At 46.7% G+C, this 23,393-nt stretch overlaps 11 protein-coding genes across 18 annotated transcripts; 7 read left to right on the plus strand and 4 right to left on the minus strand.

Annotated features, from left to right (window-relative positions):
• The first annotated feature begins 77 nt into the window (after positions 1–77).
• Positions 78–2,559, plus strand: CG32278 (uncharacterized protein). The gene is made up of 3 exons (NM_167996.2): positions 78–156; positions 1,737–1,898; positions 1,956–2,559. The coding sequence occupies exons 2-3, from the start codon at positions 1,737–1,739 to the stop codon at positions 2,127–2,129; spliced, it is 336 nt and encodes a 111-aa protein (NP_728822.1). The 5' UTR covers positions 78–156; the 3' UTR covers positions 2,130–2,559.
• Positions 167–1,705, plus strand: CG32281 (uncharacterized protein). The gene has a single exon (NM_167995.2). It carries the CDS (start codon positions 294–296, stop codon positions 1,665–1,667), a length of 1,374 nt encoding a protein of 457 aa, NP_728821.2. The 5' UTR covers positions 167–293; the 3' UTR covers positions 1,668–1,705.
• On the minus strand, positions 2,406–3,337 carry CG14963 (uncharacterized protein). The gene has a single exon (NM_139521.2). The coding sequence runs from the start codon at positions 3,331–3,333 to the stop codon at positions 2,548–2,550; it is 786 nt and encodes a 261-aa protein (NP_647778.1). The 5' UTR covers positions 3,334–3,337; the 3' UTR covers positions 2,406–2,547.
• Positions 3,338–3,608: 271 nt separating this feature from the next.
• On the minus strand, positions 3,609–9,372 carry MnM (myomesin and myosin binding protein). The gene is made up of 4 exons (NM_139522.3): positions 8,993–9,372; positions 7,698–8,461; positions 6,224–7,637; positions 3,609–6,129 (listed from the first exon to the last, which is right to left on the minus strand). The coding sequence occupies exons 1-4, from the start codon at positions 9,069–9,071 to the stop codon at positions 4,055–4,057; spliced, it is 4,332 nt and encodes a 1,443-aa protein (NP_647779.2). The 5' UTR covers positions 9,072–9,372; the 3' UTR covers positions 3,609–4,054.
• A 349-nt stretch (positions 9,373–9,721) lies between these two features.
• On the plus strand, positions 9,722–16,079 carry Girdin. Of its 5 annotated transcripts, none has more exons than NM_139523.3 (9): positions 9,722–10,213; positions 10,736–11,472; positions 11,534–11,812; positions 11,878–13,936; positions 13,992–14,230; positions 14,291–14,366; positions 14,428–14,591; positions 14,725–14,829; positions 15,041–16,079. In NM_139523.3, exons 1-9 carry the CDS (start codon positions 10,145–10,147, stop codon positions 15,456–15,458), a joined length of 4,146 nt encoding a protein of 1,381 aa, NP_647780.1. In that variant the 5' UTR covers positions 9,722–10,144; the 3' UTR covers positions 15,459–16,079. The 5 variants fall into 5 exon arrangements, with proteins under 5 accessions (NP_647780.1, NP_001261358.1, NP_001261359.1 ...); NM_001274429.1 differs by having other exon boundaries at positions 15,044–16,079; NM_001274430.1 differs by having other exon boundaries at positions 14,725–14,789.
• On the plus strand, positions 15,196–17,341 carry CG42494 (uncharacterized protein). 3 transcript variants are annotated; one of them, NM_001169863.1, is made up of 6 exons: positions 15,196–15,436; positions 16,021–16,214; positions 16,273–16,369; positions 16,426–16,744; positions 16,804–17,088; positions 17,141–17,341. In NM_001169863.1, the coding sequence occupies exons 2-6, from the start codon at positions 16,188–16,190 to the stop codon at positions 17,262–17,264; spliced, it is 852 nt and encodes a 283-aa protein (NP_001163334.1). In that variant the 5' UTR covers positions 15,196–15,436; positions 16,021–16,187; the 3' UTR covers positions 17,265–17,341. The 3 variants fall into 3 exon arrangements, with proteins under 3 accessions (NP_001163334.1, NP_001286928.1, NP_001163333.1); NM_001299999.1 differs by having other exon boundaries at positions 16,153–16,214; NM_001169862.1 differs by lacking the exon at positions 15,196–15,436 and having other exon boundaries at positions 16,180–16,214.
• A 114-nt stretch (positions 17,342–17,455) lies between these two features.
• On the plus strand, positions 17,456–18,037 carry CG32284 (uncharacterized protein). The gene is made up of 3 exons (NM_167997.2): positions 17,456–17,489; positions 17,552–17,691; positions 17,755–18,037. The coding sequence occupies exons 1-3, from the start codon at positions 17,463–17,465 to the stop codon at positions 17,894–17,896; spliced, it is 309 nt and encodes a 102-aa protein (NP_728826.1). The 5' UTR covers positions 17,456–17,462; the 3' UTR covers positions 17,897–18,037.
• A 317-nt stretch (positions 18,038–18,354) lies between these two features.
• On the plus strand, positions 18,355–18,898 carry CG14957 (uncharacterized protein). The gene is made up of 3 exons (NM_139524.3): positions 18,355–18,397; positions 18,461–18,600; positions 18,659–18,898. The coding sequence occupies exons 1-3, from the start codon at positions 18,371–18,373 to the stop codon at positions 18,780–18,782; spliced, it is 291 nt and encodes a 96-aa protein (NP_647781.1). The 5' UTR covers positions 18,355–18,370; the 3' UTR covers positions 18,783–18,898.
• CG42525 (uncharacterized protein) lies at positions 18,817–20,539 on the minus strand. Of its 2 annotated transcripts, none has more exons than NM_001274432.1 (5): positions 20,501–20,539; positions 20,234–20,446; positions 20,128–20,176; positions 19,181–19,907; positions 18,817–19,123 (listed from the first exon to the last, which is right to left on the minus strand). In NM_001274432.1, exons 1-5 carry the CDS (start codon positions 20,522–20,524, stop codon positions 19,003–19,005), a joined length of 1,134 nt encoding a protein of 377 aa, NP_001261361.1. In that variant the 5' UTR covers positions 20,525–20,539; the 3' UTR covers positions 18,817–19,002. The 2 variants fall into 2 exon arrangements, with proteins under 2 accessions (NP_001261361.1, NP_001163335.1); NM_001169864.1 differs by having other exon boundaries at positions 19,181–20,033.
• Positions 20,540–20,769: 230 nt separating this feature from the next.
• CG14958 (uncharacterized protein) lies at positions 20,770–21,415 on the plus strand. The gene is made up of 2 exons (NM_139525.4): positions 20,770–20,806; positions 20,912–21,415. Exons 1-2 carry the CDS (start codon positions 20,786–20,788, stop codon positions 21,326–21,328), a joined length of 438 nt encoding a protein of 145 aa, NP_647782.1. The 5' UTR covers positions 20,770–20,785; the 3' UTR covers positions 21,329–21,415.
• Positions 21,414–23,283, minus strand: CG14965 (uncharacterized protein). Its single transcript, NM_139526.4, has one exon. The coding sequence runs from the start codon at positions 23,220–23,222 to the stop codon at positions 21,549–21,551; it is 1,674 nt and encodes a 557-aa protein (NP_647783.3). The 5' UTR covers positions 23,223–23,283; the 3' UTR covers positions 21,414–21,548.
• Between the last annotated feature and the right edge of the window lie 110 nt (positions 23,284–23,393).

The raw sequence follows: 23,393 nt of genomic DNA on the forward strand, positions 1-23,393 counted from the left end.
ACATTTATTAATTATTTTTTGAAACCATTGCAGTTTCAGTATATTTTTGTCTAATATATAGTATATTGTAACGGTCATCTGTATGGTCACACTGTTTTCACGTTTTTGCGTTTGTTTGGCTTTTTCATCCGATCTTGAATTTTGGAATTAATAGAGGTATATATTTAAAGATTAATTGATATTTGGAGATCTGCAAGTCCTCTACAAGCTGCTCCAGCCTTCCATATCAAAGGAGCCTGATTTGCGTGCTCCAAACTCAAGAAAACACCAGAATCTAGGTCGCACGTGTTTGGATGTTTATAGTGTCCAGATTGAAGGATTTAACGATTATAACGAATCGTTTACGTCACTACTTTCGAAACATGGACGTCAAGGAGCTGCAGCCTCCCAGCTCGGTGCGCGGAATGCAGGAGCTGCAAAGGGAACAGTTCCGAAAGATCGTTCAAGTTCCGCGTTTACGGGTGCCCGAGTCTCAGGTGCAACGTGTTATGCCGCTGGTCAAAAAGTTCCTGCTGAAAATGGAGCACCTGCATCCTGTCCGAGCTGTGGACCAATCTCGAGAGATCCTACTACATCCAACGCCTGTCAAAAACTGGGATTCCCTGCCAACAGAGGATCTGCAGAGGCAGAAAGTCAATGCCGAGAACTTCTCCTTCGCCGACCTCGAGTTGAGGTATGAAAATTGGAGCGCCAATGAAATCCTGAAAAGCGTGCTACCCACGGAGGAGGAAGGTCTCACCTCCTACTCCCGCATAGGCCACATTGCCCACCTTAATCTTCGTGATCATCTGCTGCCCTATAAGCAGCTCATCGGTCAGGTGCTCCGCGACAAGCTTCCCAATTGCCGCACGGTGGTTAACAAAGCATCCTCCATTGACAACACCTACCGCAACTTCCAGCTGGAGCTGATCTGTGGGGACCCCGATTACCAGGTGGAAACTAAGGAGAACGGAGTCCCCTTTGAGTTTGATTTCTCCAAGGTGTACTGGAATCCCCGCCTCTCCACGGAGCACGAGAGAATTGTCAAAATGCTGAAATCGGACGATGTTCTCTATGATGTATTTGCTGGCGTGGGTCCATTCAGTATTCCTGCTGCCAAGAAGCGATGCCATGTCCTGGCCAATGACCTGAACCCTGAGAGTTTTCGTTGGCTCCAGCATAATGCCAAGAGAAATAAGTGCTTGCCCAATATAAAGATGAGCAATAAAGATGGTAGACAGTTTATCGTCGAGGAGCTAAGGGAGGACCTGCTAAAGCGTCTATGTACCACGGATACTACTACCTATGGCATACATATTACAATGAATCTACCAGCAATGGCTGTAGAGTTCCTGGACGCATTTCGTGGTCTCTACAGCGCAGATGAGCTAGCGCAGTTACCTACAAACGTGTGCTATCCCACTGTTCATGTTTACTCCTTTGCCAAGGGTGAGAACACCAAGGAATTGGTGCGTCAACTGGTGGAGAGCAATCTGGGAGCCAGCCTGGACGAAAACCTGCTCCAGGGAATAAATTTTGTACGAAATGTTGCCCCCAACAAGGACATGTATAGAGTGTCCTTCAAGCTATCACTAAACATGCTAACCACTTTAAAGGAAGTCGAGGTCACGAGAAAACGTTATGCAGAGGAGGAGCTGGAGGTCGCCACCAAAGTGAAATGTGTTTGATACAATAGATACAATAAAGCTGTGATTTCCAAACAATTAAAAAGAGTCTCCTTGTATGCATACTTACAGATGGGTCGCAACAAGGCAAACAACAAGAAGGTTACTCCTGGGGCCGCCAAGCCAAAGTCGGCTCTGAACAAGTCCAAAAAGGCCAAGAACGTATTCAAAGTGGGCGACGGTAACAAGGGCAAGGGCAAGAAGCCCAAGGAAGTGCAGGGCAAGCTCAAGCAGGTGAGTGGATTGGCTCCTGCTGGATAGAATCCCATCACGTACGGGCTTAAATTGCAGATCAAGGAATCTGTTAAAGCTAAGCAGGAGAAATTGGACGCCAGCCTGAAGACTCTACACAAGGATCTGGTGGTGAAGAAGCCAAAGGCACCTGTGGCACCCATCAAGAGCTACAAGAAGAAGGGGGTCGATGCCCAGAAAGTGTCCGACACACTAAGCAAACTCAAGTTCTAAGCAACTCCGCCGGAGACCATGTTTCACGTATAGATGCATATACGTATTACGCATAGATGTAGTTAGTCCCCATTGATTGTTAATAACTTTGGTGCAATGTTGCCAGCAGTGGCAATGATTATCCAAAATATACGTTAGCTATTCCGACAGTGATGGGAAGTCCTCAGCCAGGTGGAGACTACGTAGCCAAATACCTCTTGACCTCTTTTAAAGCTAGCATAAATTCAGAATTTCATTCCTGATAAGTATAATATCCAATGAATAGGCTTGGAAAATAACAGTTGATCCCCAATTTATTTTTACAAATATTGTGCAACTCTTACCATACGAGTGCGCTTTATCTTACGTAATTGGTAAGTTGTTATATGTTGAATCCTTCCTAGGAATGGGTGACTCCCCATCACTGTGCTATGGCAGCCTAGACAACCACACTAACAGTGTTAACTGGGGGCAAAACTGCACCCGGAATCGCGGTAGGTGCAGCGGGAGTTCCACCAGTGGAGGCTTCTACCGTACCATTCACAGCATTCCAGCCGAGGAGCTCTCGGATGATGCCATCCAATTGCACGGTATCAATGCCCGCCTTCTGAAGTTCAGCCAGAACCTGTGTAGTTTCCACTGTAGTCAGCCAACGTTCATACATGACTCGCAACCCCTGTAATCTCGACCAGAACTGGGCGAAAATTCCCTGCTGCAACACCTTGGCATCGATGTGGGCTCGGATGGCATACAGTGGAAAGTAGAGCTGAACTTCGTTTAGAAATCCTTGCCAGCCGAAAACGGTGCCGGACCAGTAGGGAAACTGGTTCAATAGACTCACTTTGAGCCTCTGCTCCTCCAACTCAAAGGAACCGCCCGAGGCCAGGAGCTGCTGGTCCGTCCACTGCAGAAAGAGAATGAGCTCCGGCTGCGAGAGCAGACGCCAGCGGGCAGTGACTGCGGCATTGCTGTTGATAATCCGCACGAAGGCCTGGAACTGGGCATCGTTGATTAGGTAGCGCACCAAGAGCTGGTTTAATGGCTTCGACTGTATCAGACGCTGGATTTCTTCCAGATCCTGGGATAGAGTGGGTGGTGGAGCCAAGGTAGCTGGCGGGCCCGGCGCCAACAGACCAACAGTTGGAGGCACCAACTGAGGAGACCACAGTGCCAGGGATCCACTGGCCAGGGTAATCAGGAGAAGCCAGTCCAGAGCGATGGCCATATCTGTAAGGTGGTGACCGAAAGACGACTACCAAAATTAAAGTCGCAGAAGCTTTTATATCCAGCCATCAAGATTTGTTATTACTGTCTACTGATAGCGTCTTCCTGAATTTGGCGCAGCATTTCTGTTGACCATTGTCGTCATCTGATAAGCGCTTTTCGATCTGTTTATGGGTCTACCCAATTTTAAATCCCCCACGGAAGTCAGTGTTTTGGGATAAACTGGCGGGTTGGTAAACATTTGGAGAGAAAGTATGCGAAATTATAACATGCTAAGCTTTATTTTCCAAGTGAATCACCAACAATCCGGATGGACCACATAGAACCGCAAACGAACACTTAATAACATTAGGATTTACATAGCTCCTCATACATACACAAAGCAAACCAAAACTGGGGATTTATAGGATTAATCTTTTTTCGATTTTAGAGAAGTTAGTTATCCTTGCGAAATGGGCTTTGGAAAACGGATGATCGCAGTTAAAGGTTAATGTTAATGAAAGTTAGGTGGTGTTGATGATTAATATTCATGGTTTGGTTAATAAACTTTGGTTTTTTCTTAGTTCAGGGATTTTACGTATACAGATTCTAGTACGATGTACTCGGGGGGATACCTTCTTCTTTACCTTAAGACGTATATATAAGTCGTATGTAATAAAAACTAACTTAACCGATAAACGCATGTGAGTGTGGGCAGGAGATGGGATGGCTAACTGGGTGGTCTAGCTACCATTCCCGGTGAACCTGCGGCGCAGCCAGCCGGGCACATAACCCCGCACTGCCTCGCCCAGCTGCCTGTAGATGATAAGGCCCAGAATGGGCAGGACCAAGCGTGCGTCCTTGAACAAGTACACATAGCAGGCGACCAGGAAGAGGACCAGATCTGTGCAGTAGCTGAGAGCCGAGCGAACCTTCTCGTGCGCCTGCTCCTCCGACTGGAGGATGGCCAGAGTGGCTGCCTTCTGCAGCAAGTCCCTGTCGGCGGCGGAGAGGACCAAGGATGTTTGCTGACTGCCCTCTACTTCCGCAATCGCAGGTCTGGTGAGTGAGGCGTCTCGTGATCGAGTGCTCGAAGGCACCCTTCGCCTGATCACCCTCTTCACCTTCACCAAGCGAGTCCGGCCCCTGGCATCCGGACGAGCCTCCACCATCTCGCTCATGACGCTCTCAGTCTCAGATTCGTTCTTGTTCTTTGATTTGGGTGGCGGCACCACCAGAACAGTGGGGTACTCTGGTTCCTCATCCTGTTGCGATTTCGGTGACTCGTGCTCCTGGTCAGATTCTGGCTTTTCGGGCGATCGGTGGAATGCCAGACTGCTGGCTGCATCCCGGACGTGGACAAGTTGCTCCCGCTCCGAGATGGAGAGCCGTCTCTCCCTGACCACTGGAGGAGCCAGAAACAGGTCTTCGCTGCCACCGGTGGCACGTCTCTTCTTCAGTTCCTCCGCATGGGTGAGCATGTCCTCCTCGTCAGTTTCCGCTGCTGCCTTAGCAGCCGCTCGCTTCAGTTCATCCCGGTCCAGGTATAGAGGCGTATGGTATTTGTGGGAACTACCCACCTCCTTCACCAAATCGCTGTAGTGATCCACTGCTGCATGGGCCTCCTCCTGCATGAGGCGCTCCTCCTCCTTGCGACGCAGTTCTTCCTCCTCCTTAGCTTTTCTCTTGACTTCCAAGTCCGCGGCAATGGCAGCAGCATTGGTCCTTTCCAACGGATTGGATATCTCTTCGTTGGCCTCTGTGTTCTTCTCCGTGGCGGATCTCTTGTCGCGGCTGAAAAAGGACTTAATACCCTTAGCCAGGTCCATTTTAAGGGTGCTTGGATTGCTATTTGCTACAGTTGCAGTTGGCGGCACTATGATAGTCGGTGCTTCGCTGGCAAAACTACTCGGCAAGGGACTAACAGCTTGCTCCATATGCTCATTAGAGGATCTCTTAAGGATCGGCTTGGGGACAAAGTCTGGACTTGGCAGAGGCACTGGTCGGTTGAGCACAACGGCAGCCTGCTCTGGAGTGGGAGCCCTGTATGGTGTAAAGGTTCCAGCACCCATGGTACGCGGATGATAGGTCTCCAGATCCCGAGGACTGGGCGATCGGGTGCGGGCCAGCAGTTCCATCTTGAACTTCTCGATGGAGTCCTGCTCCGAGGATGCAGTGCTCTCTGTGTAATCCGAACCGAGGTCGTTGCTGGACTGCTGCTGCAGTTTCTTTTGAGGCGGATAATCCACGTCCAAATCCTCATCGTAATCCAGATCCATATCCTCGCTATCATCAGCCGTACTCTCAGTTAAGTGTTCTTCCTCTCCCTCTTCATGTTCCTCTTCCGCTTCCGACTCGCGAAGATCCTTTCGCGTCTCAAAGGGCAATTGTCCAGTGGTGTGGATACGTGTCAGGTTTCCCATCTCGTTGACGTTCTCCCTGGAGTCCCATTTCCGGGAAATGGATACCACATCGGCCGATTGACGTCGCATCTCGCTTCTTCTTTCGAAAGACAAGCGTTCAGCCTCTGATATGGAACCCAGACGCTTGCGGAGATTAGCAGGCGTTTGGTGGGGAACCGGAGTGACCAGTTTGTCCCGCGACGTCTTGCGGGACTTGGAAGCCTGCTCGAGTTCCACTGCTTCGTAGAACCTGGCCATGGCCCTTTCATACAAGAGTTCCGTGGAGCTGACAGAGCGACGCAGTGGGAAGGTGGTGTGCAAGTTTGTAAACTCTAGGAAGGCCAGATCCGGCGCAGAAATCGAAATTGGTGGTGGCTGGATGGCGTCCTCCAGGTCCAGCTCGAAGGAATCTTGTTCTGGGAAAGAGAATTATGGCATGGGTTTAGTCAGAATATAAGGTGATTTAGTGGGTAATCCTTAGTCCTGAAATCCTTATCACCGAAAACTTACTGTCCTTATCCTTGACCTTGCTATTCTTGTCGAAAACGACCAGCATAAACTCATTGCTTGTGTGGACGTCGTCGTGTTTGTCGGCTGACCTGGAGAACCGCCTTGCGTTGGACTGGGACTTTGGAGCTGGTTCTGGAGACGGACTGCGCTCCAGTACTGGAGGCTCTTCCTCCTGGGGCGTTGGTGGAGCACTTATTTCGATAGTGGGCAGCTTCTCGCCAATTACAGCTGACACACCGGAAGCCACTGCCAACGCCAGAGTTGGCACATTTCTGGCCGGGCTTAGGGTTTGTCCAGAGAATCGCCTTACATTCTGGTTGACTCCCAGTTGAACGGGCTCCGCACTCCTCAACAGAGCTGGGGTAACCTTTATAGGTTCCGGAGGCGTGGGACTCTTGCGAAGAGGCGGTGGTTGTCTCTTGTTGGGTGGACTTAAGCTTCTCTTCGGGTTGGGTGATGCCTTATCCGGCGTTTCCATGGGTGGAGTAGGCAATGGCTGTGGCTTTGGCTGCACTGGTGACCTATCTTTAGGGGCTCCAGAGGGTTTCGGATTGAAAAGTTTCAAGGGAGATGTAGCTGGAGTCCTTGGTGCCTTGGGGGATGGTACAGACTTGTCCAGCGGTGCCAGTGTTGTGGTCACCAGGGTGAGGTTAAGCTTTGGATTGGAACTATCTGTCGTGGGTTTATTAGCCGAATCGGCGCTATTAAGCGAAGGACTCTTGCGCACGTCCATCTTTAGAGCATGATCCGAAGTTCCGTAGGACATTTCGTGGGTCAGTTGCTCGTTGTCTATGAGCTGAGGCTTCGGCTTCCGCTTCGCACTGGGCGACTGTTTGGGTGACATGCCCGTGGAGGCATCTGCTTGAGGCCGTGGAGGAGATAAAGTCTTCCTGCGCGGTGGCACCTGCATCCCTCCAGCTCCTGTCTTGGGCTTGTCCTTCTCATCTCCGGCTATCCTTGTAGCTGATTTCGGTTTGGTGATTCCCCGCTTGGGATCCGGGATGAAGAGCAGCTCCGATTCACCCGACGGTTCGCTCAGGCCATATGGATTTTCTGCCTTTACACGAAATTTGTACTCGGAACCCTCTATCAGATCGTGAAGTGTGGTGCTCAGTGCCCGAGTGGTGGCCGCCTTCAGCCAGACGTTCCAGCCCACTCGGAAATATTCAACTATGTAGTTGCCAATCTTACAGCCTCCGTCGTCGAGTGGAGCCGTCCAGGAAAGAGTGGCGGACTTGCCAAAGGACATATTCAGCTTGGGAGTACCCGGTGGATTGGGCCTGGCTGTCACTGTAACCAAAAAGGAGGTACTGTCCTCACCCAATCGATTCCAAGCTTTCACCATATACTCGCCGCGATCTTCTCGAAGCACATTGTCGATCTTAAGCAGGGAGTTCTTCTCCGTGTTGGAGACCTGCAATGGGAAGCGAGTTACTTATGCAGTGGGTGAAAAAAGACCGGTAAGATGACCCACCTCAAAGCGTCCACCCGGAGCAATGACCTCGCCCTCATGAAGCCACGTAATAGCGGGCGGTGGCTGTCCAGCCACGCCAACCTTAAGGCGCAACACTTCGTCCGCCTCAACAATCAGTCCATCCTCGTAGGTGCGGGGTAATCGGATCTTGGGAGGAGCCTGCACCATCAACCTTGCCTTGGTAATCACATGTCCCGCTCGATTGGTGGCCGTGCATTTTATCTCGCCCTCGTCGGTCAGCGCCACTTGGTGGATCACCAGGACACTGGCCTCGTTGTCGTTGACGATCTTTGTGCGCCGACTGCTGAAGATCTCGTAGCCGTCCTTGAACCAGTTAATCTCCGGCGGCGGTTCGCCAAGAATGCGGACGCGGAACTCGATTCGCTCGTCTTCCACGGCATTCGTGTCCACCAGTTCGTCGATGAACCGGGGCACGGTTATGGCATTTCGCTGCAGCGTCACCGTCAGCGGATCAGATAGCTCGCTGGCATCGGATCGCCCCACAATGTTCTCAGCAAAGCAACGAAACTGGTAACGCCATCCCGGCTCCAGTCCACTGATGCACACATCGCAGCGGTCCACGGGAGTGGGCGTGGCTCTCACCCAGTGGGGTGACCCCATGCGCCTGTGCTCTACCGTATAGCCAGTGATGGGTGAACCTCCATCGTGGAGTGGCCGATCCCAGCGCAGGTTCACCACGTCCGGTTGCTGCTCCGGTAGTGCCACTGGCGTCAGGATGGGTCGGCCAGGCGGAGAAGGTCGCTCTGATTGGGAAACAAATATAATGCAATTTAAGGATTAAAAGATCTAAAAATCTTCTACGATGCGAGAAAAAAAGTTAAACTTTAAAGGAAATAGAGAAATATTTGATTTTTTAATTAAGATAACCTACGATTTATTCCTAAATATAAGTTGCATAGTTTTAGAGAATCAATTTCGATTCACAAAGATTGCATTGCTAAGTTATTACGGTGTGGGTGACTTTCCTGTCCCAGCTCCATATTGTAGCCCTTAAAGGGCTTTAGAAATTATGCACCTACAAAAGATTCTATCTCAGCATAATGATTCTTCCGCTTCTCAAACGACAACATTACTTTGACGTTGCGAGATTTTGGGGCCAAACAGACGAACACGGCAACCACTGAGTGTGCGAGTGGCTAAAAATAGACCCATTTCTAGCGCTCCCACCAGCCAGACAGCTATGTGGGGCCTCCTCTGATATCTTGAAATTCGGGTAGGAATTGTACTGGGACTGGGACCCTGATGGTATATGGAGTTACTACTTTTCTACTTGCCTGCGGACTTCCAGTGGACATTCTTCTTGGGGCGACCGCCTTGTGGATGCGTGTGCAGCTTTCCCGGCTGATTTCCCATTTCGAGATATTTAGATATTTAACCTATTTGCAATATTGTGCTTGCCTATACAGAGGATCTATATATAGACAGTCGAAATTAACTTAACTTAACCCGTCGTTTTCGAATCGCCAATAACAACACTTTGCACTCCAACTATTTCAACTTCAGGTCGGTTAGTTTCTAGTAATGTAACTTTCGTAGCGTTCGCAGGCTTTTGTTTGCAAGCGTTGCCATTTTTGCGGCGCGTTAAATAATCCGTTCCGTTCGGTTCGTCAGCCCAGCATCCTCCTCCTCATCCACCGATCCACGAAAGCTTTCTGCTCTCTTTCAAATTTGAATTCTGATGGGCTCGACAGCAGTTATCGACATCGATAGGAGCTGCAATCGGTTAGCAAGTGACCTACCTTCTTTCTGGCTACTTTTCAGGAACTTCGTTTGACAGATAACCCTTAATTAACCACAACAAGGCTGATCACATTGTAAAATAAGTCTCATTTACAATGCATTTAGATACCATCAACGATAGCATCGATTCATTCGATAAGCTTTAGCATCATTCAAAGTCAATTAACTATCTCTGTGATTTGTGGAATTTAGCTATTTCTAGCTAGTTAGCTACTTGTCGCAAAGTTCCATCACTAGACCCCTCCACCGCATTCGATAGTTGGCAGCATTAGCGAAGTGTCATCACCGGCACAAATTATGCTTTTTTTCCAACAGTCCAGTCTTCCCAAAAATATTTCGCTAATTTTTTAGAGTGCTGCCTTGTAGTGTTCCTTGTTGCTTAGTTTGTTAAAGCCAATTTAATCCGCGAAGTGCTCTCCAACGTATTTTAGTGTTGTTACAAACTGTGATCTTGCGACTTGCCTGCATGTGCAATGTGAAAATGCCCCGTCCTTGGCATAAATTTCGGGAGGCTGTTGTTGGACTTTACTTCTTGAAAAAATAGAAACTATCTCGCCCAGCATCACAGTTTGGAGGAGCCGCAGCTGTTCCTTTGCGACAGGTGCAGCGGCACAAACTCACACACTCATACATACCTGCACTTACCTATTCCGCCCGTCCGTCCAATAACAATAACAACACAAACAATGGCTGGCACTGCGACCGCGACGCCAATGGAAATTGATGAGTTTGTTAATTCGTCCATAATTTCTTGGGTGAGTAGAGTACTGCGGGCGTTATGGATAAACATGATCGACATTTGCATCGCCAGTGGGCCTATGTGCTTGGCATAAATAATTCAAGTGTTCGATTGCCAAGCGCTCGCAAATGGAAAAGGCGAAAACAACAACAAAGTCGTGAGAACAACCTGCTTACACACACACAGCTGAGGTCAACGAAATAGAATCATACGTTACAGGGAAACTCCAAAAAACGAATAATTTTATATATCCAAAGCCTTAGCTTCGTTAAATTAATTCCGTTACGACGAAAGCAGGTGTATCGTATTAATTTATAATCATATCAATCATATGTATCATACTCCACTTCGAGCTCTTATTTTTTTGACCCAAACTGTTTGTCGCCAAAGAACCAAGGTCATTGTAACTTGCTCAAGACTGCTAGCGGTACAATAAGAATGGAGGAGGAGCGTAATGAGCTCTTGTCCAGCTAATAAACATATTCGCGCTCGCTTTGTTGGATTCCGTATCTAAAACTGGTATTTTCTTCCTTTACAGCTGGAATCATGTCTGCCACGTGCCGAGCTTCTCGCCGGATACACCTCCCTGCTGGATGGCCACATAATTCACAGCGTCTGGCTGCAAATCGACCCCGAGCCGCAAAATAATCCCAGCGAGCTGAACGATCTTAACGGGAAATCTCTCAGCATTGCGAGGGCCAAGAACTTCGAGTGCGTCGTGAGGAATCTAAAGTCTTTCTTTGAGGAGGAGCTTGGTCAAACCATACTGGTCCTACCCGATGCCTTCACCCTGGGTCATCATCCGGAGAGTAAGAACGGGCTCGAACAGATGAAGACCTTGCTGACCCTGTTGCTCGGCGCAGCTGTGCAATGTCCCAACAAGGAGCTATTTATTGCTCGCATCAAGGAGCTGGACTTAGAAACGCAACACGCTATTGTTGGACTGATCAAACAAGTGACCGACAGCCATAGTTTGGTGCTCACCGAGGACTCCTTGGAGCGACTTACGCCGCAGAGCATGTACACGCACATTTTGCGCCTGACCAAGGAGCGGGACGTCATGTATCTCAAGTGGATCGATTTGGCGTGCGTAGAGACCGAAATGACAGCCAGCGATAATTTGGTGGAATGTGGCCAAGGTGTCAGCGTTACACGTTCCCCTTCGAACGGAACTGCCACCTCGACACCTTCATCTTCTTCCAATTCGGAAAGCAATCACCTTGCCGTAGAATGTGCCGATCTGCGTTCGAAGAACCGCAAGCTGCGTCAGGAACTGTAAGACAAGCTATTATTTACTTATCCAATAATTATTCATACACCTTTTCCTTTCTTTAAGCGAGGAAAAGTCCGAGAATCTTTTGGAGCTACGTGAGGAGTTGGATGACAAGAAGGCTCGCTTTGACAAGCTGCGCCAGGAAAGCCAAGAATGGTTTACGGAGGCCAAGCGGGCATCTGCATATCGTGACGAGGTGGACATCCTCCGGGAACGGGCTGAAAGAGCTGATCGCCTGGAGGTGGAAGTTCAGAAGTACCGCGAGAAACTCGGAGACTCCGACTTTTACAAATCCCGCGTTGAGGAACTGCGGGAGGATAACCGTGTGCTGCTTGAATCCAAGTATATGAGCCAAACAAAATACCATTGAATGTTTTCTAACCTATAATACCCTTCCACCTTCTCAGGGAAATGCTGGAGGAGCAGTTGCAGCGTTACCGAAAAAGGTCTGAGCATGCCATCTCTCTGGAATCCGAGATTATTAAATACAAACAGAAGATAAACGACATGGCTCTCGAACGGGACGTGGATCGCTCCAAGCTAGAAGAGTTGCTGGAGGAGAACTCGCAACTGCAACTGGTAGCCAGGAATCTCAACTCCACGATGGATTTGGATAAATCCTTTTCCGAAAACGAAGACGATTGCAACTCAGGCGACAATAGTCTTTCGGAACAGCTAACGAACAATGCTCAGACCCGTGCACTCAAGCTCGAGCTGGAGAACCGTCGTTTGACCGCCGCTCTGGAACAATTAAAAGAGAGTAGCTTCCACGAATCCACCAGCAAGATGCTAGAACTGGAAAAGGAGAAGAAAAAGCTGTCTCTAAAAATCGAACAGATGCAAGAAAACATCAATCGTCTGACTCAGCAGAATGTCGAACTGGAAGGGGTCTTTAAAAATGCCCTGGAGGAGAACAAAAAGTTACAGGATGCCGTGGATAATCGCCAAAAAAGCTACGATCGACAGAGCCTGGAACGCGAAGCTGACCGTCAAAAGCTTTCTGATGCCGAGCAGCATGTCGAAACCTTAAACAAAGAAAAGCAACGTATCCAAACCCTGAACGAAAGCATTCAGCGAAGAGCCGACGATCTTGAACGGTTGGCGGAGAGCAAGACAAAGGAACTAGAGCAATACCTGGAAAAATCAAGGCAATACGAGCTTACTAAACAGAAGCTCTATGAGATCGAAGCAAGGGTCTCCACGTACGAACGCGAAAACGCCAGCCTGCTCAAGGAAGTGTCCAAACTCAAGGAGGGCAGCGAGCAAAAGTCTGTGCAGCTGGATGACAGTATTAATCGGCTCGATGTCCAGAGCAAAGAACTACAAAAGCTGGGCAAAGCACTTGAGGATTCGGAGCAAGTGCATCAAAAGCTTGTGGAACTGGAGAAGCAAAACCAAGAGCTAGCTTCACAGCGCATCATTGATCAAGAGATGATAAGTACTCTTCGAAACGACTTGGTGACTGGTACTCTCGTAACGAAGAAAGTGCGAAACAACTTGGAGAAACTAGGATTGGCGGACGAAGAGCCCGGTGAGCTCAATGTGGAGCATGTGGTGGAGAAGTTGGTGCGCAACCCGGAGACTTTTAAAACGGTTCGCGAGATAATGCTAAACGTGACCCGAGAGCAGCTGGAGGAGGAGGAACGAGAAGGTGGCGTCAAGTCCGACATGTGTGTGCTATGCCACCGTCAGGAGATCTTTACGGTGGAAAAGAACATTGAACTCGCGGCTACTCCAGCTCCTGCACCAGCGCAACCATCTTCGCAGGAACTTCGCTTCGAACACAAGGTACGTCTAAGTCCAGCACGAGAATCAGCAGAGCTGACCCGTATTAAGGATTCCAACACTCAGCTTCAGACTGAGAATGCTCGGCTCAGCGTGGACGTGGCTGCGCTGGGCTCGCAAATAACTTCGCTGAACACCCAGCATGTAGCCCTACAGCTGGCAAACTCCCAGTTGGCTGCCGAAAAAGATTCGCTGCTCAAAGAGATCGATTCACTGCAGCAGGAGCACAAGCATGCTTTGCAGGATCAGGTTACGTTGCAATGCCTGCATGATCAACTCTCCGCGGAGTACGAGTCTCTGAACAAGGACAAGGAGCAGCTAAAGGCTGCAGTGCGGGACTTGCGTCAGGAGCTGCGAGATACCCGTGAACAGCAGTCGGCATTGGAGCAACGCATTGAGGAGTTGACTATTCAGAACAGCAACATGAAAACATGCAGCGAGGATCTGTCAATCCTGCGTACGGAGCACTCCAAACTGACAGACGACTTCCGCAATCTGTTCGCCACCAGCGATCGCTTCAAGAACGAATACAAAAACATCCAGGAGCAGTACAAGATGGTACGCATGGAGCACTCCAGCCTTAAGCTACAAAACACAGAACTCTCCGGCGAGCTAAATGCTAAGAGCGATCAGGTCCGTTGCCTACAGATGGAGTATAGCAAGGTTCAGCAGCGTTGTGAGGTGAGTTAAAAAGTGTCAAGATATAATATTCTATTAATATTCTTTTTGCATACAGATGTTGATACAAAACAATGCTGAACTGGACTCGGAGCGCAAGGCTCTGATGGACAACGTGTCCCAATTGCTCTCTCAATATCAGGAACTATTGGCCATATCCCTGGAGGACAAAAAGCACTTCCATGAGGAGGAGAAGAACTACACCGAACGGGTGCACAGCCTCAAGCGGCAGAAGGAAAAACTGGAGGAGAAAATTATGGAGCATTACAAGAAGTCAGAAACCACAGTGCACAAGAAGTAAATAATATAACCATACAAAAATATATTTGTTATTAAGCCAATCACTGTAAATTTCAGAAAACCATTTGCCAGCATGCTGGTTAGAAGAGTGAAGAAGGCTAGCTCGGATCTAATGAACAAGGTGCCCAGTCGAGTAAGTTTACTCACAACTAGATGTAAAGAAACTTAACATAAAAATATTTTTTTTTTTTCAGAACCGTCGATCTTGGGTAGATGACGCCCGTACCAATTCCCAGTTCGTGATCGGTTCCGAGTCAGGCGGCAATGAGTCGGATAATAGCAATGAGGAGCCACTGTCCATTGCCTCCGACACGCACCTGCTCCAGAGGAATGTCCCGCTCCGCCAGAGTCTGCAGCGGTAAGCCATTCAGTTGGGTTGGAAATTGATGTTTTTTTTAGATTTTTGGGTTCACGGTATTTGTTCTTTTTACATGTATTATACACAACTCGACATTCGCACCAAACAAACACTGTACATTATGTCGGAGTAGGGATTTGCTGGATAACTCGATCCAACGCGGCGGTGCCGTGCGCAGTAGCCTGCAGGCTCAGAAACGTACGGATTTGAATAACTCACGTAGAAATAGCGTGCACGGGTATGCGCTTTTGATGTTTAACATTCATTCTACCCCATTAAAACTTGCCAATTGAAACAGATCGAAGTCTGTTTCGAGGCTTCAATTGACCACTATTAATCCTTATTCCATCTTTCCCCTTGCACAATGCGTATTTCCCTTCGTTGTCGCTCCCCACCTGTGTTTAAAAAAGTGCATTCATCTAGTTACTGATAAATCATTTGCTTCGCAGCAGTCTTGAAGCGCCAGACGTGACGGGCAGCAGTCTGACTCTCGGAACGGCCGGTTCCAGACGCACCGTTTATCTTATCGATGAGCACCAAAAGCTTCCCGATGGCTCTACTCCCGGCGCCACACAGTCACAGTCTGTTGGCGGCAGTGGCTCCGTCAACGCCGCACCTCCTACACCCGCAGAACCTCAGACGCCTCAGAAGAGTACCGAAAACAATGCCCCGGTGGGCCCAGCTACGTTTCTCATGTACAACCGAATAAACACCACGATCGGAGGAGCCTCGAACAGCGGGGACCAGAGCCCTCTGCTGCAGGCCAGCGGCAGCGTCTCGGGAACGACCATGCAGGATGACAAGTCGGCAAGGAAGCGGACCGAAGACAAGAGCAATAGCATCTGGTATGAGTACGGCTGCGTCTAGATCATTCGAACAGTATACGTCCACAACGTGAACTCGAACATAATGCATTTGCTGACGAAGTATTATTTCGTTTTAGAAATTAACGAATTTATTTTTAAACGCATTAGAACATCGATGTTGCCTTAAGCAAGTTACATATGTAAGTGTGAAGTGCTGCTTAAACCGCTATGATTTGCCTTAAGAAATATTTTACAATTAGACTAGTACATAGTACATACTATAGTTTGTACCTATTTATGCAATCTAAAAACTCCACAAGACTACGCGACAACTATGCGAACATATAACTATCCAGTATACACCCCTATATACACAAAACTATAAAAAAATATGTTAAATATTAGCTGTACCGGCCTCAATGTACGTCCTAAGCGAAAGGCTTTCTTTTTCGCAGATAAGACAAGATATTTAAAAATAGTATTTATATCCGTTCATTTGGTGTTTTGTTAACTCGACTCGACTCTATGTATTCCTAGATATGTTGTAAACCACACTCGTACTCTGCTATCAGCTAACGAACGCGCCTTCAATTTGTGAATATATTTTTATAAATTACTTGTAGCCTTGTACTATTTATTGACGCAAAGCCTAACACCGCAATAAAACTAAGCAAACATACAGAAAATATCTCACTTTTTCGGCAAGTCTCTAAAGATAACCAAAGATACATATAAGGTGATCCGTTTGTCCCCAGTATTTTAGATTGAAAGGCGACTGGAGACAAAAAAGATGTGGCTAAAGGCGCTTGTTCTACTGGTAACTACTACAAACTGTGCGCACTTCGGGCTAATAATCACTTTTTAATAAACTTAAGCTTTCGATTCGATATTTGGCGGCCACGTGCAATGTGTGTCAAAGTGATAGCAATGTCGCTTGTCACAGTGAAACCACTTTTTCCATCTGCTATGACGGTCTGTAAATTTTCTTTAAAAACAAGGGGATTGTGTGACAACGTTTTAATTTCCAGGAGTTCCATCGTATGATCTCTTGCCATGTCCAAAGGACTTTTATTGCACGGATGGCTTTTACACTTGCTATCAAAATGCTAATCCGGTTTGCAAAACAGAGGAGGACACTTCCACCACCGAGATCCAGACAACCAGTACAACCACTCCTAGCCCCATTACCACGACAACCACTAAGAACCCAACTACCACTGCTACCCCAATTACCACAACAACCACTGAGATCACGACTACAGAAGCTCCGTGGAATGCCGACGATATCTGTCAGCAATACACTAAAAACACCTTTTTCGAAAACGAAGATGATCCCACCTGCACCACGTGAATACCCTACTGCTGAAAATTGTTTTCGATGCTAGACTAAAGAGTTCATTTTTCAGTTTTATAACCTGTACAGTTGATAGCGACGGAACGCATTCGACAAAAGTCACTTCATGCAAGGCTAATCAGTATTTCAGTACCAGCTTAAAGGTTTGTACCGCCACAAAGCCGGATGGATGCGTGGAGACGACAACCACTATAGCCACCACTACCCCAACCACCACCACCGTGACCACAACAGCGGCGAGTACCACCACAGCGGAACCCTGGAGTGCGGAGAAAACCTGCCTGACTGTCTCTAAGACCACTTTGTTTCAAAACCAAGACGACCCCACCTGCACCACGTAAGTAGACCACGAATTTCCAGGGAACAACTCACATAAACCATTCTTCTAGGTACCTATATTGTTATTTTATCAATGGATCGGCAACAGCTTTGATAAAGAACTGTAAGACCAACCAATATTTTGATGCTTCCTTGAAATCGTGCAGCGAAAACAAACCGGATTATTGCACCTAAGTCAGACCGTTTAACAGCAGTAATCGATCATTATCAGATTTATTGAAACCAATAAAATATTAGTATAAAACAATCATATGATACCATTTTCTAAAATTGGCAAGATAGGATGGGGAACAGGCCACTACAGTAACTATTTAAGAGCCACGCGGAGCTCTTATGCTTCAGAAAGCAAAAGGCAGTGCGGTTAAGCTAATCATGTGGCTGCGTATAATGTTTTTACTGGTGAGGTCTTTAAAAATATCTTTTACCTGTGCTAATGAAATATATGTACATATATATTTTAGTTGCTGGCTCATTGCCTCACGGCTTTGCCAGCTCCAGAGTTTGACGACCACAACTCGAAGACTTGGAGTGCGGAAGAAGCCTGCAGCGAAGTTACAACCACCACCATAATGGAAAACCAGGCTGATCCAACTTGTAGAACGTAGGTCACGTCTATGGCGTACAATAACCAAAATTATATTATATTTAAATTATACATTATCAGCTACGTTTATTGTTACGTGGTCAATGGATCAGTTTTGTCGTTGATTAAGAGCTGCAAAGTGAACCAGTACTTTGATCCCAATTTGAAAATGTGCCGGTCTGAAGTTCCAGATGAATGTTCTGCAATGGCACCAACCAACTAAATCCCACGGCATCTTTCATGCCACTTTGAACTTCTGCAGCGCCAATAAGCTAGAGCTATATCTGAATTTCTTGGAACCCAAAGCTTATAAATGTTTCAAATCTTGATGCCAATAAAAAGTAATAATAAATTATAGCATTGCAATGCTTTTGTAGGAAGTTTTATGGTTTATACGTTATATGGTTTTCAGCGAATAGATTCATTTCTACATATTCAAAACATCCGGATTATTGTTCTTGACAACACCCAGAGTTTACCCAGAAATTTGCACATATCTGAGAAGTCCATAAACAAAGTACATACGAGTACGAGAACGGGTGACAAAACAAATTAATAAACCTACGCAATAAACATTAATTACATTGCCAAAGCGTACCGAGATAAACGATGCTACAGATTAAATCCTGTGGTATTTAAAGGCCGCTTTGGCGCTCCAAGGTTTCAGTGTGCGAAGTGTAGCAAGGTTAAATTGACAATGTGGACGAGTCTAATTGTATCACTGGTAACTATGCAAGGACTGCACTTGGATCTATATCCCAAATCAAAAGAATCCACCCCATAATAGCTCCTGGTCCACTGCCTGCTTGCCGGGGCCGCGCCTGCGCTAAAGGATCTGGACGCGGGCACCTGGAGTGCGGATGAGGCGTGTCAGAATGTGGATAAATCGGTCATAATAGCGAACCAGAATGACTCCACATGCGTCAGGTAAGCAACTCGGCGGATTATACGGATTATCACCTACTAAATGGAAATTCACTTTCAGCTACGTCTATTGTTATAAAGTCAATGACTCAACGAGGGCTCTAATCAAAAGCTGCAAGACCGGGCAATTCTTTGATGCCGATCTCAAATTCTGCACTATCAGCAAACCAGCGGGATGTGTCTAATATGAGAAAGTCTTAGTTAGAAATACGTTTGAATAGTAATTCACTAGATTTTACATATGTATTATTAATTTATTACATTAAAACCCAAAAATTAAATATTTTTCGATTACCTAAGCAACCAGTGGCAAATTCCCAATCAAAATCCTAGACAGAATCGTTTGGATCATTCTTTATGGTTAACTGGATATAAAATGCATGAACTTTCTTTAATCGTTGAGGCTCAGCAGTTGCTCGGTCGTGTGGATTGACAGGACTCTGTATCCGAATTGTAGTATTCATTGGTGTTGCAATAGTATAGCCAGCCCAGGTAATCCTGACTCAATTTATAGCAGTAGACATACCTAGAAAGTCTAAAACTTAAGGCCAACGCATCTTGAAGTTGATAATAATATACTTGCATTTGACACGTTGTATCAGTCTCAACTCGGAAATATCCTTTGCTCTTCAACTTTGCACAATAGGCATTGGGATCTATTTCCGAAGGTACTGTAGTTTGAACGCTGGTAGATGGTTCAGTTGTTGTGGGCGAAGTACTCGAATCAGTGGTAGTGGCAGATGTGGTGGAATCTGTACTTGAATCTGTGGTAAGTTCAGATGTAGTTGATTCTGTACTCGAATTGGTAGTAACTTCAGATGTAGTTGAGTCCGTACTAGATTCGGTACTAATTGCAGAGGTAGTAGAATCCGTACTCGATTCGGTACTAATTTCAGAAGTAGTAGAATCTGTACTCGATTCGGTACTAATTGCAGAAGTAGTAGAATCTGTACTAGATTCGGTACTAATTGCAGAGGTAGTAGAATGCGTACTCGATTCGGTACTAATTTCAGATGTAGTAGAATCTGTACTCGATTCGGTACTAAATTCAGAAGTAGTAGAATCTGTACTCGATTCGGTACTAATTTCAGAAGTAGTAGAATCTGTACTCGATTCGGTACTAATTTCAGAAGTAGTAGAATCTGTACTCGATTCGGTACTAATTTCAGAAGTAGTAGAATCTGTACTCGATTCGGTACTAATTTCAGAAGTAGTAGAATCTGTACTCGATTCGGTACTAATTTCAGAAGTAGTAGAATCTGTACTCGATTCGGTAGTTAGCTCAGATGTAGTAGAATCGGTACTGGAATCTGTAGAAAATTCAGAAGTGGTTGAATCTGTGGTGAACTGGGTTGTTAGGATTTCAGTCACTGTGGAATCGGTAGTTTCAGCTGTGGTGGTTGCTGTTGACTCCGTAGTTTCTAGGGTACTCGAATCTTGGAGTTCAAAGTACAAGAGTTCAAAGTACAAGATAATGAAAACCGAAGGCAATAAACCCATTAAAAGGAGATATGTGCTATATATACCAACCTGTTACTATATCCGTTGTGGCCGTTGACGTGACTGTGACACAAGCCGGCTGTGGAAAAAGAAGTGTGAGAATCGACAAGTCGCCACGGAGCTAACTAAATCTCACTTCCGCTGAGGCCATGGGTGCACAGATCCCGTCGAGGACGCAGTAGTACCCATCGCGACAGCTTTGGATCGCACTTTCATCCACGGTGCCTTGATCGAAGCAAAACCCATAAACGGTTTCACTGACACACGCATATTGTCCATTTGTCAAGGAGCAGTCGGAGCAACCGGACTGCCCAAGAGCACCATTCGAAATCCAGAGGAGCAGGAGAACCTGGAATATGCGAAATGGGTCACTTTCTTCTGGCTGAGTGCTATCTTGACTCACCTTTAGGCTAATTTGTGCTGGCATAGTTTGTCTGTTTGCCGGGAAGAGCAACTTACTTGTGATGGCTGGCCAAGTGCCAATTCTCTTTATAGAGCCTAAGCCGGACCACACCCTCAGTTAGCGTTTGCTTGGCGCCCATAAAAAGATAACCAGCTATTCTTATTACCCAAGGCTCCCAAATTTTACGATGCCATAGAACATAATTCGGCACGGCTGCCAAAATGTACAAATAAGACTGACACTTTGGCACTTGATCATTCGCACCAGATCCCCGCAGTTGTTAAGATGTACAAATTACTCGGTTTGGTAAGTTAAAGAAACCCTTAAAACAGTTCTTAAACCAAGTTGCCTTTGGATTTTGAAGGTTTGTGGCCACAAAGTCGTATCTCAACATTCCTTATATCATTTCAGATTGCCTTGGTGGCCTTTCCAATCGCTTGGATCCAGGCAGACTGTAATGTATGCCAGTCAAATGGAGCCTCCTGCATCAACCAGACCGCATACAATTTGTGCTTCGGCTCCACTCAGCCGAATACCAACCAAACCTTCGTCTGCACGGATGGCCTGGTGTGCACGGACCAGCCAGTGATCTGTTTCCAGAGGGGCGAGAATCCCGCCAGTTGCGGCGACACTGATAGCTGTGGCCAGTGTGCTCCCAACTACACCTTCGCCTGCACCTCGCGCTCAACCTTCGCCTTCTGCTTTGGCGCCATAACGCCCACAAATGTGACGGGCAGTTGCCCGGATGGTTACTTCTGTGACGCCTCCACCCAGGAGATCTGCGTCACCAAGGCCACTGATGACTCCATCATCTGCCACTTGAATTAGCCTCGCTAATTATTGGATATAAATAAATGATTTTGCCTAATAATATATTGCTTTTGTTATTAAATAAAATTCGTTTTGGGTAAATGGATTTAAAAGCGTTTTTTATATACACCTACTTTATTAGATGCATCGGAACTGATGTTATGCTTAAAACTAATATATAAAATAATTTATCAGTAAAATACCCCTTATATTGCCAAGTCTATAATGGCAAAATAAACTATAAGTCTAGAAACTCTTCCGAATTTTCCGTATTTTTTTTCTCCAGCCAGGAGCGTGCAATCCGCATCGAGGGCAGGCGGAAGCGCCACTCGTCGCAACAGTACTTGTACACCTCGTCGCCCAGTTGAAGTAGTTCGGTGGCAAACTCTCGCTCGTCATCCTTCCAAGTGCGTTCCTCAGAGCCGCCGAACATTTCCATGCGCAGCAATGCGGCCATCGTGGGCCCCACGTATTTCTTTATTGCCATGTATAGCTGGGGTTTGCTTAGAGAAAGAGCAGTGGGTTTGATTGCAGCTGAAGTCCACGGGGACTCCGCTTGCAGTCGTTTTAGTTTGGCATTCTCCTCAGACAGCTTTTCAAACTCGGCCTGCAGTTTATCGTACTCCTGAAGAAGCTTATCGCGATGGGCATCTTCCGATGAAGATGGTTTTTCATCTGGTTCAGACTCGTCCTCACTGTCAGTACTAAGTGGTATGTTCTCTTCAAGGTTTAGAAAAGATTCAGATAAGGTTTCGGAAATGGAATCACTCTGACTATTTTCTTTGCTAGAACTAAGATTAATTTGGATGGATTGGGTGGGTTTCTCCAACATCGGAGTCTTCTGCTCATCCCAGAATTTCTCTTGCAATTGTGTATATCGGTTCAATATCGTACCGTTCTCAGGTGAAGCGTGGGAGTCAGTCTTTTGTGCTTCTTGGGGTAGCTTCCTTTTCTTAGCCTGCTCCTTGGTGGATTCATCTTCGTTCAGTCTATCAGCATCTGCCTCCTGCATCCCACGTTTTCTAACCACAGTCCCTTTAATTGGTCGGTACTCTTTTCTAGTTGGCACTTGCTTTTCTTGACATTTATCGGCAAGCTTTGGCATTTTCATAACGTCAATAATACAACTTTTTGATTTAATTTGCTTTTCTGATTCCTTGGTGACTGTTCGCATCTTGCTTGTATCATCAGTTTGTTCTTTTGGGAGCTGCTCTTCAAGCTGAAACAACTCATTCTCGCTTCCTGATTGACGCTTTACTGGTCTTTTAATCAATTTGATGCCCAATGAAGGCTGAAGTTGACTTATGATATCTAGAATGTTTTGAGGCATAGCCGAAGCGCTTGTTGATGTTGTAGAACTCTTATGCGCCACCGTTGTTTTCTCCGTGTGTACAACCGGCTGTTCCTGCTCCGTAGCCAGCACTTCGTCGGCTTCGTCTTTCCCTTGCGGTTCCTCCTCTTCTGTCAACTCTACTGTATTTCGTTTCTTAACAACATCCAAATTCTGTGTCTCACCATCCACGAATCCCAGAGGACACTCGAAATCTTTAGGTGGTATTAGGTGTTGCTGCTTTGGAGGCGTCAACTTCACGAGAAGAGCTTCACCGTTCTGGTCGAGATTTTCATAGTCTAGTGCCAGATCCCTGTTGATCCTGAACAAAGTGGGCGTCTGCATTGGGATGAGTCTGTCCATTTTGTAGTTCATGAAGCATTCCGCTCGAAAGTGCCGGGCACAAACTGTTTTGGCTGCCAGTTTGGACGGCGGTGCATTTGAAACGTCAGGGTTTGAACAATTCCTGACCCAATCTTTCAACCTCTTCGGATCCTTAACGGGGAACTTGAAGAAGTGCATATTGGGGTTGCGGCTAGAACCCACCGGACAATCACGAAAACAACACTTAGTGCCGCCCATTTGTTTAAATATAAGCAAACAACTTTTATGTTATTAGTGGTGGAAGTGTTAGCGTCAGCTGGTGATATCGATGGGAGGCATCGATAACAGAATTGACCGAAACCAAATGATCGATATGACACTTCTTAATTAATGAGAGATTTTTTACTTGACTGGGCTTGTAGCAGGTTT

The sequence above is a fragment of the Drosophila melanogaster genome, chromosome 3L (genome assembly GCF_000001215.4).
Source record: "Drosophila melanogaster chromosome 3L".
In the NCBI taxonomy this organism is placed as follows: domain Eukaryota; kingdom Metazoa; phylum Arthropoda; class Insecta; order Diptera; family Drosophilidae; genus Drosophila; species Drosophila melanogaster.

Coding starts and splice junctions, on each gene's coding strand:
- CG14963 (NM_139521.2), bottom strand. CDS start 3,333: ATGGCCATCGCTCTGGACTGGCTTCTCCTGATTACCCTGGCCAGTGGA.
- CG42525 (NM_001169864.1), bottom strand. CDS start 20,524: ATGCCAGCACAAATTAGCCTAAAG. Junction 20,177..20,233: donor CACCCATGGCCTCAGCGGAA/GTGAGATTTAGT, acceptor CTTTTTCCACAG/CCGGCTTGTGTCACAGTCAC. Junction 19,124..19,180: donor ACTGATACAACGTGTCAAAT/GCAAGTATATTA, acceptor TAGACTTTCTAG/GTATGTCTACTGCTATAAAT.
- CG14957 (NM_139524.3), top strand. CDS start 18,371: ATGTGGACGAGTCTAATTGTATCACTG. Junction 18,398..18,460: donor CGAGTCTAATTGTATCACTG/GTAACTATGCAA, acceptor ACCCCATAATAG/CTCCTGGTCCACTGCCTGCT. Junction 18,601..18,658: donor AATGACTCCACATGCGTCAG/GTAAGCAACTCG, acceptor ATTCACTTTCAG/CTACGTCTATTGTTATAAAG.
- MnM (NM_139522.3), bottom strand. CDS start 9,071: ATGGGAAATCAGCCGGGAAAGCTGCACACGCATCCACAAGGCGGTCGC. Junction 7,638..7,697: donor CTCCGGGTGGACGCTTTGAG/GTGGGTCATCTT, acceptor TTCCCATTGCAG/GTCTCCAACACGGAGAAGAA. Junction 6,130..6,223: donor CAAGGTCAAGGATAAGGACA/GTAAGTTTTCGG, acceptor TCTCTTTCCCAG/AACAAGATTCCTTCGAGCTG.
- CG14965 (NM_139526.4), bottom strand. CDS start 23,222: ATGGGCGGCACTAAGTGTTGTTTTCGTGATTGTCCGGTGGGTTCTAGC.
- CG32284 (NM_167997.2), top strand. CDS start 17,463: ATGTGGCTGCGTATAATGTTTTTACTG. Junction 17,490..17,551: donor TGCGTATAATGTTTTTACTG/GTGAGGTCTTTA, acceptor TATATATTTTAG/TTGCTGGCTCATTGCCTCAC. Junction 17,692..17,754: donor GCTGATCCAACTTGTAGAAC/GTAGGTCACGTC, acceptor ATACATTATCAG/CTACGTTTATTGTTACGTGG.
- CG14958 (NM_139525.4), top strand. CDS start 20,786: ATGTACAAATTACTCGGTTTG. Junction 20,807..20,911: donor TGTACAAATTACTCGGTTTG/GTAAGTTAAAGA, acceptor ATATCATTTCAG/ATTGCCTTGGTGGCCTTTCC.
- CG32278 (NM_167996.2), top strand. CDS start 1,737: ATGGGTCGCAACAAGGCAAACAACAAGAAGGTTACTCCTGGGGCCGCC. Junction 1,899..1,955: donor TGCAGGGCAAGCTCAAGCAG/GTGAGTGGATTG, acceptor CTTAAATTGCAG/ATCAAGGAATCTGTTAAAGC.
- Girdin (NM_139523.3), top strand. CDS start 10,145: ATGGCTGGCACTGCGACCGCGACGCCAATGGAAATTGATGAGTTTGTT. Junction 14,231..14,290: donor GAAACCACAGTGCACAAGAA/GTAAATAATATA, acceptor TGTAAATTTCAG/AAAACCATTTGCCAGCATGC. Junction 14,830..15,040: donor CGTAGAAATAGCGTGCACGG/GTATGCGCTTTT, acceptor TTTGCTTCGCAG/CAGTCTTGAAGCGCCAGACG.
- CG32281 (NM_167995.2), top strand. CDS start 294: ATGTTTATAGTGTCCAGATTGAAGGATTTAACGATTATAACGAATCGT.
- CG42494 (NM_001169863.1), top strand. CDS start 16,188: ATGTGGCTAAAGGCGCTTGTTCTACTG. Junction 16,370..16,425: donor TTTTTCCATCTGCTATGACG/GTCTGTAAATTT, acceptor TTTAATTTCCAG/GAGTTCCATCGTATGATCTC. Junction 16,745..16,803: donor GATGATCCCACCTGCACCAC/GTGAATACCCTA, acceptor TTCATTTTTCAG/TTTTATAACCTGTACAGTTG.